Source organism: Aplysia californica, unplaced genomic scaffold (genome assembly GCF_000002075.1).
Source record: "Aplysia californica isolate F4 #8 unplaced genomic scaffold, AplCal3.0 scaffold00343, whole genome shotgun sequence".
Classification (NCBI taxonomy): domain Eukaryota; kingdom Metazoa; phylum Mollusca; class Gastropoda; order Aplysiida; family Aplysiidae; genus Aplysia; species Aplysia californica.
The window spans coordinates 77427-89222 of NW_004797613.1; the positions used below are offsets into that span (position 1 = coordinate 77427).

General features: G+C 43.0%; 1 protein-coding gene across 1 annotated transcript in view; it reads left to right on the forward strand.

Annotated features, from left to right (window-relative positions):
• The window catches only part of LOC101860668, an 11755-nt gene extending 661 nt beyond the window's left edge, over positions 1-11094 (forward strand). The window contains exons 2-3 of the mRNA XM_005102804.2: positions 1-8424; positions 9492-11094. The exon at positions 1-8424 is cut by the window's left edge and continues 263 nt beyond it. Of these exons, the coding sequence (XP_005102861.1) occupies positions 16-8424; positions 9492-10256 (9174 nt within the window). The 5' untranslated portion in view covers positions 1-15 and the 3' untranslated portion in view covers positions 10257-11094. The remainder of the gene's footprint in view (positions 8425-9491) is intronic.
• Positions 11095-11796: the final 702 nt, after the last annotated feature.

Consider the following 11796-nt stretch of genomic DNA (forward strand, 5'->3'; position numbering starts at 1 on the left):
TGTGGCTGACTCAAAATGAGCAAAGACAGTATTCTACCCTCAGAGACACAGAATGACATAGGTGATATCAGGTCTTGTCGTCAATTGGGAGAGCATTATCATGACACGAATAGCGAAAGATCAAGTGCTGAGTCCGACCCTTACCCCATATGGGAGAACAGCTCTTTTAACGAAAAGATGAACAGGGTAAAAAATTCTCGTGCAGGATTGGGTCAGAGAACCCTTCCGTCAAACCGTGGTCGCAAAGGTGGTACAGGGGTGGCGGTGTCTACCGCGAGTCTGGCCACAAAAGAAGGCCGCGTCACAAGCAAACACAAAGAACAAGCGCACACTGCTACAGTCCCTTCATTAGCGGCAGAGCAGGATTCCAAACACATGCAGTCCCTCTCAAATAGACTCCGAGAGTCGCAGAAGTCCTTCTTAACAGACAGTGAGAGGCGAGAGTGGTACGAGAAGAGGGGCTATACGATCTCCGCAAACGGCTTGATAGTGCCACGACATCAGCCAGTGGCCAAGAGCGAAAACGAGGAAAGTTTTATCGAAAATTACAATGAAAAAGAGAAAGCAAGTTGTGATGTATTGTGCAGTTCTCCTGGAGGGGACAAGCAAAGAAGGAAAAACTGTGACTGCTATCTTTCTTCATCTGACGAAGGCAGTGGCAAAGGAAACTTTTCAGATAAGGATATCCCTTGTATTCCTAACATGAAAAAGTTCATGAATCGTAGAAAACGTTTCATCAGAAGTAGCCCCAGAGAGCAAACAACGTTTAAAGCCCTTGGATGCCCAGCGACAAACAATGAAGAAAGCGGCAGTTCATTTCTGGACAACAAAGACAGTGGTAATAGACATCTGCTTATATCTCCAGACATGTTTACCAGGCTATACCCAGCTAGAGTGGCTCTGGATTTCTTGAGTTCAGACTTTCACTGTGGGAACGAGCTGTTGGATATGGAGTGTTATGGGAGTTATGAAGACGGGGAAAACCACGTCTTTGAGGCAGCCACTGCTGATGAAGACATAGTCGACTTACACGAATGTGGGGATGTGTCAGGAAGTAACAGGTATTCTCAAATGGGCAAATCGGTGAATGTAGATGTTCAAAATGACCAAGTAAAATCTAAGAAAGAGATACATTCCACTACTGATGACCCAAAACATGAAATAAAACGCACAGCTGCAGCACTTTCGGGTCAAGGTGACGTCATAAATCAAGCAAATCAAGCTGAGGGCCACGAATCTCGTTACAGCGGCGCCAGCTTAAGTGACAGTAGTCAGTCTGAGAGCTCAACAGAAGATGAAGAAGAGATCCCTGGAGACAGCGATTATGTGAAAGAGAAAACTCAAGAAGATACTAGACACACAGGCCGTCTCTCCCCCAACTCAATGGTACGTACCTGTTACGCTAACCTTATGTGTAGCATGTTGAGGCAAAATTCTGTACTACTCGACAATGCCGATATGGAGGTATATAGACAGTCTCATAGCTATGAATGTACAGAACCTGATTCCGAAATTGATATGGTGATACCCACAGAACCAAAATCAATAGCATCCAGCCCATCCGACAATCTACAAGACATGGAACCAGTGATAGAAGTACGTCTTATGAAACAAAAACTTACAGAGCCGCCATCATTTTCAGACAAAACACAGTTTGAAACTGGGGTAAAAATTGAAAAATCCACAGAGGAAGATAGCGCTTGTTCCAAACAGAAGATGTCTCGGTCTGTAAAAACATCAGACCAAGAAGAGTTTAACGTATCCAGCAAGGACGAAAACAAACAAGAGCATCGTACTGGAGATAAGTTGCCTCTAGTGACCAAACAATATTCGAATTGCCATCAAACAAATCAAGCTGGATCGACAAAAGTAGACAAATGGGGTTCCAACGACTCGAGGGTGTCGGGATTGATTCACGGTAAAGACGCAAACGAACACGACTCCATGGATGCAACTGTTCAAAGTCTACCAAGTAAATCTGATGAAGATGTTCCAGGTGATCTATCACTTCTCATTACGACAGAAAGTAAAGACACAGAAAACTTGGGAGAAGTAGAGACTGATATTACCACCAAAATCAGAGTTTCACCTATGGGTATAGGTAACTCTTCTGGTGGTGGAGAAAACAGATATAGCCCGCTCCACAGCTGTAGAGGTCAAAATTCCTCAAATCTAGAGCATAGGAACAACAAGCCGCGTGTCTCAAATGCCAAAAAGGAGAACACAAAGGAGACACCTTCGCGTTCTACAGTCAAAACACCACCCAAAGACATGGGTTCAAATGTATCAAAGTCCAGCCCGAGCCCTCGTCTGCCTGTCTATCCCATGACAATCTCAGACCATAATCTCTACTGCAGGCAGAAACACCACTATGACTATGAGGTCGAAGTAAATTCGCCTTTACGTCAGATATGCAAGGTTTCTTCAAACGATAGCCTGAACTGTTCACAAATAGTGACAGACTCGTGCCAAAACCCCCCAAAAATGAGTACCGAAAAACCACAAGAAATACATTCTCGTTCGAACACGACCCACCTAACTGCTGACAATTCTGGCAGAGTCTCCGGAGAGACAATCAAATCAGATGCACGCCTTCTTCGAGAACAACAGGCGATAACAAACGGTCAAATTGAAACTTCTCTTGCTCTGACACAGTTATACAATAAGGCTGCGAGTCGAGCGGTAACAGAGATACTCGGGAGTCCGCCTGTACCTCGGCCATCGATTAGACAGTCTCCGTGTACTTATCATGAAACCTCGGAGGTTCCACTAAACTGCGAACGACGGAATAATGGTCAAGCTTTGACTGCTGAACGAGAGCATTTAGAATACTCCAGTGATGACAATAATTCACCCACACCAATTCCTTTAGATGATCCCCCACAATACAGTACTGAACACGGACAGATCATTAAGTCACACAATGAGAACAATTTCCGATCATGTAAAGAATCCTTTGAGAAAGAACTTAAAAATGATAGGAACGGAGATTGTGTCCAATATAAATATGAGTCCAAAGACTCCGAAAATGATTCATGTTCAAATGGTGATAACCACAATTACTCAAACTGTGACAGGAAAAGCAAAAATAAATATACGGACAAAACAAAAAGCCCTCACAGTTGTGCTACGCCTGTGTGGTGCGATGAAAAACATGAAAAAGAAACAAAAGAGCATAGAACTCATTTTGATTCTAATATGGGCAGCATTGAAAGAAAAAGAGTTGATGTTGGTGAGAGCGTAAATATGCCTTATATTCATGGTTACAAAGAAAATATTGAGGAGTTTAATCAACAAGGTGATCACACTATAAGTTCCCCCCACCAATCAAGCTGCTGTTTGAAGAAAGAGCTAATTGAAAACAGTGGGTCTCCCGCACAAGAGCGCCAGCTGTTCAGCGACCAAAGCCTTTTGAGACCAAACTCGGATGAGCAATTTTTGCCACTGGACACGCCCCTGTGTACTAACCAGACCGTTCCTGATAACACACCAAATGCTTCCAAATGTGGATCTGCTTGTAGTCTATCAGAGAGTCCAGACCAGAGACAACAAGGTACCAGTGATATCGCAGGAGTATCGCCAAGAGAAAGTCAATCGAAATCATCTGAAGAGGGAGTTGCCATTGGACATTTGTTGGAGTTGCCAAGTAAACAAAACCAAGGGAAAGAGGAGGACAGCGATCATTGGGATCGTATACGAGCAAAATTTGAATTGTTTCAAGAAAGAAAAAATCTCCAATCTTACACAAACGGTGGAAGTTTCAAAACAGCAAGCAGATCCTTGAGACAGAGTATTAACTCCCGAATAGAGACGCTCAATAAGATGCTTGTGTCCACAACACGTAGTGAAAGAGCTGGCGTTGTTGGGAACCCACGACGTACCAAACAGAGCACCAATATGACGAAAAACTTATCCTCCCAGTCTTCCTCTACGTCAAAGATACCTTACAATAGTCGTCAGGGATCCCATCATAAAGGAAAGGATGGCTTTGTATTGTCAAGTGATGCCCAAGGAGCACAAATCACTGAGCATGTCACTGAAAAAGACTTTACTCCAAACGTGCCGTTCGACAGTTGTATCACAGTCACCAAAATTCCGGTGCGTGCAAAGGGGAGGCCATCTCTTCAGGAAGCGGTGCAAGCGAATGCTTACAGTAATAAACAGCAAAAGGACACAAGCAAAAAGAAATATTTCAGTAAAGGTGAAAGGCAACCCTTGACCTGCCCCGAATTCCAGCCCAGAAAACGATACTCTGCTGAAGAAAACACACGGACAAAATTTAGTAGTGAAGAGTCAATGAATAAATCAAACAATGCCAGTGGCGACTCTTGCACAAACAATGTAAGAGATACAAACCTCGTCCCCAATGACAGTTTCACACAAGATATTTTCCTCGGAAGTCCTCGGGACCTACAACTGGCCGTGACGTCCCCTAAAGAAGATACTGGAGATACAGAAGGAGGAGCGTCGGCCAATAACATAAACCAAAACTCCCACAAAGGAGATGACGTTTGTGTGGGACTAGTCAAACATGGAAGCAGCATTTGTTCCGAGAACGATTCTCCATCCATCGGTACGTTACAGACTGATTTGAAATTCGAATGTGCTGATATCTGTGCACGGTGCCTCGAAACAGAACTTCATGTTAGCGCAATGGGAGTATCTCCTGTGTTACACTGCTTGTTTGAACAAAATGCAAATCTTAAAAAGTCAAACCTGCTAGTACTGAATAAGACTGAGGGGTATCCAGACGGTTCTTGTGCACCGTCACATCTGTTCGACGTTGCATCAACAAAAATGTATAACATTCAGGCGTCTACTACCTCCTTAACCCCGGAGCAAATTTTAGAGGTACCGGTATCTGTAATAAAGTCTGAGCCCCCTGGTGGAAACTATGAGCATCAAAGGAAAGAAATCACGTCGGTTCTTCCTCGAAAATTGGCTAGGTTTATGGACGCAAAACAACCTAAACAAGCTGGTCTGTGCATCATGGCAAAGCAGACAAAGAATCAAGACAAAATGACCATTGAAAACACAAAGACAGGTGCACGTAACCTATATGAAAACATCTCTGGTGAGTTTGGATTTAAAAAGACAAGCAGGAAAAACTACAAAACATTGGTAGCTGAAGCAAGAGCCGGAATTGAACAAATCCTCAGTCGGAACGATTCTCGTTCTGAAACGAGTCGTGCCATTAAATCAGATAAGACCTTACCCAGCCAATATTCCAATATTTCAGAAACAACGCCCCGTTATGGCTCAGATAGGTCAACACAATGTGTCCAGACTGATTATGTAAAAAACAAAAGTGCTAAGTACACCACTACCGCAGGTCAAGCTACCACGCCTACTTCCCGAACATCACCACAGCAACTGCAGCAGGACTCTACTAGTGATTCAAACAAAACCCCCGATGAAACACAATATTTTAAAAACCTGCTCACAGAGAAGCAAGTTCTGCAGGATGAAAACGGGAACAACTCTAAGGGCTCAGGAACAAGTTTGGCTCATTCCAAATGTACCGGTCTTCGCTCACATGGCAACAAATCAGACTTGCTTAGTAAAGCCGCAACTCCTTCTCCTATCGGCAACGGTGGTCAGGCAGAAGAGAAGAAAATAAAGCCTAATAAAATCAGGTCTCTAAAAGAAACGCTTAAAACGGCAAAGAATTGTCGAATACCAATTCGAAAATTTCAGTCACAGTCTTCCACGAACCCGTCCACTCAGTGTGAGTACATACAACTGAACAACATTCAGAGCATTGTTATCGCTTCTACCGTCGATAGACAAAACCGCAGGACCAGGGAACTTGCACAGATTTCCTTTAAAAGTTGCAAGATGAAAAATGAAAGGCTTAACAATTGCTTAATGACAGCTTCCAATAACATCAACATTGTTAATACTGATGGCGTACTCACGTTAGAGATTTCTGCTCAGTCAGACTCAGTTGCTGCCGAGGGGGAAGGAGAGTGTGCAAGCAACAGACATAAGTATAAAAAGACTGCAGTGTCGGGGCACCACTCTCCTCAAACAGAAAGCAAAAGTAAACAACATTCAAAACTACCCTGTGTATCCTTCGGTAAAGGTTCGAAAGTTCTGTCACAAGGAGTTGCTTCAAACACAAAGATTCCAAGATGTCAGACAGCGAAGAAGAGCAGAGAAACAATGAAAAAGGACATCAAAGAATGCAAAAAGTGCGAAAGTGAAGCTGAGTCTGGTGGTAGAGAACACTATGGAGCCAAAGAAATACTGCACAAAACAACAGTTTCTTCAAATAAAGAAAATACAGTTTCTTCTGATAAAATTGCTGATCAAACAAAGGACAATGTAAAAAAAATAGCATATGCCAGACAGTCTGTTCCGATAACTGCCTCAGCGAAGCTACCCTGCAAACAAGGGCTTGGCCGAAGTCCTGCGAAAGAGAAAGATGCTCTGGTGGGTCTTGTGACAAGTACAGCTGTCAAACTTCCTGCGAGTGAGAAGGGCTCCAGACTTGAAACGGACTGCTCCACCAAGACAGAGTCTTTGCTGGCCAGATGTGAACTGTTTAGCGCGTCCACACCATCAGAAGGACATCGGTTCTCGGAGGCTGAGTCTCTTCAGGAGTATGTGGAACTCGAAGACTGTCTTGTGAAGTACCAGAGAGATCCATGCGAATCCTGCTTCTCCCAAAAAGAAGTGTACCAAAGTTGTGAAAGTCGGATCAGTCACAGCCCCGTCAGGGTGGACGATCAAACACAGCAAGTCGAAGATAATGTAAATCAAAAGAAAATAATAATACCGGTGCATGCAAGTGCTGGCTCTGAGTTTCCAACTTGTCAAAATCAAGCTGACAATTGTGAGGTAAGAGTGAGGGAAGAGTCTCGAAAGGAAGATAGCCAAACTGAAAGAAAGCCAGCAGTGATATCAGTAGTCTCTGACAACGATATCTCACAAGATCTTGCGAATCGACATTCTGTCCAGAGTTCACAAGCAACGCAAGATGAGGCATTTGAACCAGGCACTTCTACTTCAACATTTTCGCCAGGTGAAGAACTCTCAAGAACTGACCATCTTAAATTTCCCATCGACCAGGTGGTGTCGGTTCATACGACAGCAAACGTCTGCTTTGAGAGTCAAACATACAACACCAGCAAAATCTCTACTGACGAATTTTCTGGTGGTTCTGGTTTGGATGAAACTCAAGAAGACATTCCGTCCAGCCTGCCTAACGTTACCCAAGTGGGCAGCTGTGGAAGTGTCGGGAGCAGTTCTTCAAGTTTACCGGACCAGCAGTTCCTTGACCTGATTCACAAACGGGCAATTAGTAAATCCAACGGGGAACTCACTGATCCAGAGAGCATTCACGAAGACGATGACCATCGGAGAATATTGAGTAACTGTCGGTTCGGGTTCGTACCAAGTGATGCTCACAAGAATCATGAAAGCAAAATACCTTTAAAACGTGAAAAGAAAACATGTTTGAAGTCATGTTTGAAGTCTACATATAGTTTGGAGGAATTTCCTAAACACTCTCAGGAATTAGATGATGATAACGTGTGTCTTTTGAACTCCACCGACAAGCAACCTGAAAGGCACTACATGGGCGAATGTGCCAAGAGTACAGAGGAAGGTACTGATTACAAAAAGAACGAAACCTGTTTAAGAAATACACTCAGTGGAAAAGCCTTCAAGAACTTTGAAAAGGACGGATATTCAGAAATTGAATCGATGCACGACTTTGGAGAACACTCAAATGCGTTGGAAAATATGGAAAACGCTGAGTCCCGTGTAGATGACGTTATGGTAGCTGCCCCAGAAACTAACGAAGAGAACATCATGGCATTGAAAACAAATATCACTGTTAATAGTTTAGGCATTAAACTATGTCACAGAGCTTGCGATCAGGACAATAACATGACTTTACCACCCACTACTGGCGTTGTCGCGGAGTGCCACAGTCACTTTTGCCCCAAAATGTCGGCGGTGTCTCCCAATATCCCCGAAACGCTACCGGACAAAAGGAAGCCGCCGACAAAACTCGCCGAGAAGTTCACCCTGACATCAGATGAGTCATCAGATAGTTTTGCTGTTCTAGAAGTCCACGAAGATGTCAAGAAAACGGTCAACAATGATCACGTGACGACACCGGTAACACAAATCAACGACCACTCTGTCATCGATCAGCAACCTTCCGCCTCAGCAGTGTCTGAACGTGCAGCTACTGGGGTTGAACATCAGAAAGGGAACTCTCCAGCACTCTCCACTCAGCACAACACAAACAAGAGAGAATGCATTCCAAGCCAGAGTTCGAATCACAGCTCGATGGAAACGCCTAGCTCATCCAACGGTTTGAGAGACGAAAAAAACCCGGGAGCGACGTCACCATCAACTCCAAAGGCCGTAATTTACTCGTCTGCAGAGATCCCAGAGTTGGGCGAGAAGGTGAGGTCTAACGACATGCAGGACGATCAGAAATGCAGCGGGGGGAGGGGGGGGGTTCCCGACAGACACAATTGAGATCATTTATTGGGCGGGATACCGACTCTGCCTGTCAGAATCAGCCCTGGCTGAGAGGGATACAAGGATACAACATCTTAGCAGAAAGACCGAGATATTCGATAATAATGTACTCCCAACTCGGGAATCGAACTCGTGTTCTACGTGCGAGAGAGAAGCGCTTAACCGCTACACCACAGACGTCGGTAACGTAACGTTACATACTACGTTTGACATACATGTATATACTTACGCATGTACCAACTTAACCATGTCTTACCGTTCGGTCTGTCTTCAGGAATAGTGGATCCCATTCAGGCCAAGTTGGCCCTGACAGGCAGATTCTGAGTTTTAAAAATCTGAATACCCCCCGCCTTTCCCATAGTTTAGCTTTAGTAAGAGTCAAGAGTATAACGGGCAGAGCTTGTAACATAATTAGGTCATACAAGTGTTGACGATTAGGGGCGGTACGAGAGAGGAAAAAGAAGTTGTTTATTATAGTATAAATTATAGTAGAGGTTTTTCTTTTACGGCGCTCGCAACTGCATAAGGTCATATGAGAGCCAAGGGGTGGATGTTCATACGAGAGCCAAGGGGTGGATGTCAACAGAGAAGTCCTTACAGGGAATCAGACTTACCTTGTTCACCTCTCTAGCTTTAAATGGCTGATTCAGCAATGTCATGCTCATAACTGTGCCTGAACTGCAACAGAGAACTGCTTTTTCTTTCCTAATCCTTACTACATTGTATCGTCATTTTCCTCTATTTCTTTTGTATGTTTGTCACACTCTTGTGACCCGCTATTTCCGGGGTGCATTGATAGTCGAAGCAGACTTTTGCGCTGGGAAAAAGGATTTGAGATAAGCACGGTAGATAGATGTTAGGAAAGAAGGAGTAAATTACACCAGAGTATCCACCAATCACCCACCCCGCGTCTTTGATTATCTAAATTGTACAAATGGATGCGTATAACATTACAATACAATTAAAACTGAACGATCTTTCTCGAGCAGCTGTTCCGCCGGACGCCTGGACCAAGAAGATTGACCAACAATCCGCAGAAAGGGAGACTCACCATGACCTTGATCAACAGGGGAGCGTCTGCACGTCACCAAACACCAACGAATTCACAGAAGCAGGGAACACTGGCAGGCACTAAAGGTAGAATGATCACTGCATTGCCTGCCACTGAATCTGCTGAACAGCAACATAGTGACTGTTACGCTCCAGAAAGTCTAAAAGAAGAGTCAGCGTGTATGGAAAACGGGAATATTTCTACTGAAGTCAGGGACAGATGTTACGTTGAGCACAATTTTAAGAGCATCAGCTACTCCACGTCTGACGATGAAGGAACTAATCAAATTCTTTCGTCCAGGAGCCAAAACAAAGTTGATACTTACACTAATTCTAGTGATGAAAATAAGAAAATTAGTCGCGACGTGGCCTCTTCAGAATCAAATCATACCAGAAATTCTAACATTGGGAGTTCTCCAAAGACTATATATGATGAAACCCCTACGCGAAAACCGCCAAATGAACACGACTGCATTAACAACAGCACCCACAAAGTAGCTACAACCCCAGCATTCGCACAGGACAAGACACAGAACAACAGACACAAAATCGGTTCAAAGTCCAGAATTCCGCTGGTAAAAGTAAAAGACGCCCGTTTATCAACTACAAAGGCAGAAAACGTGAACAAGACAGAGAGTTTACCTCCCCTGTCAAAAAGACAAAACGGACTTCCTCACAAGCCAAAGATGAAACGTCATTACTAACCCATCCGCTCTTCTGAGATGACATGCTCGGTGTAGTGGGATCGCAGAGCAGCTAAGCTAAGGCAATGCAGAGGTTATGCTGAATCAGTCTGTTCTTAGGTATCGAGTATCTGTATAGTGCAGAAGTTATGCTGGGAACTCTGTACAAGTTATTTTATATTTTTATTGGGGTTTTTTGGGTCTAAATTGATGATTGTGGGTGGTGAGGTAGGTAACAAACTTACTAATAATAATAATAAAGAAAAGGTGAGGTCGTTCTGTTTGGGAGGGGGGCGGGTTGCATTATCATTTTTATTATTGTGAAACGGGATCTGGGCGGCCTTACTCCCCTGACTTGAAGAACCCATTTTGTGTAGAAACCGAAGTGTGCCAAATAAAAGATGCAAATCTACATATTATTGTGTAGAGCTTTTTCCCAAACTAGTCCTACAAACAGCAAGAAAAATGAATCACTTTTCTGTCTCAAAGTGATTTTTTGTTTACATGCAAGTATCTTGTTTTTAAATGTCGTGCATTGTTATATCATTTTATGCCTGCATAAATTGTAAGTGCGTAACAAAATAACAAATGTAATTAAAGTCTCTTTATCCTCTACAAATGTTCTCTGACAATTGACAAATAAATTTAATTTTACAGGTTTTGAAATTTTTATTCAGTATGGCATGCAGCATTTACAATTGTTTTACAATATCAATCTTACACACATGTAGAAAGATCTGTCCGACAGTTTGCCCAGTGGCCACAAATGAAGGTCTATCTGACTCATGAATGAATGGATGTCTTCTAGCATAGTCACAATATGTGTTAAAAATAAATCTACAATGTTCATTACTAAATATCATCTGCTTTGATTTTTATTTGTTTATTTGTTTAATGTTTTAGTAAGCATTTTAGGGCATTTGCAACACAATAAGGTCGTATAAGTACCAAAGATTAGACTATTAGAGGTGTTACAAGTAAGTAACAGACAAAAAGAAGGAGGGGAGATAAGGACGATGGATATTTGAAAGGAAAAAAAGGAGCAAGCCACACCAGACCATTTGCCAACCACCCTTTTTATTTGTGTGAGTAAAGAGAAGTACATTCACACGCAAACAGTCATTTACTGCTCCGAAAGAGTATGGCAGACAAAAACAGTCAAAACTATAGGGAAAGAAAAGAAGTAGGCCCTACAGGACCCACCACTGAAATTCTCCGTCCATCCGCAAACAGCTGCCCAAGGGTAATCATTAATTGCCCACAGCAGATAAAAGCATTAAACATAAATCATACATATTATTTCCGCACCAAGTGAATTGTTTGTCCATAAATTATCATTGCTGCACCGATTCAAGTCTTCTTTATCAGGATGGACCTTGTCTGTAGTTATACATGACACCCAGTCAGCCTCTTTTGAACTGCACACCGAAATCACTTCTTATTGTCAAAAGGTCTTAAGAGATCAGATGCAAGCTATTGTTGGTTCAACAAACCAGTGCTGAAAGGTTTTTAAACCAAAACCATTCCCTTCTAAAAACAAATGTTGACTTTAAATATATAT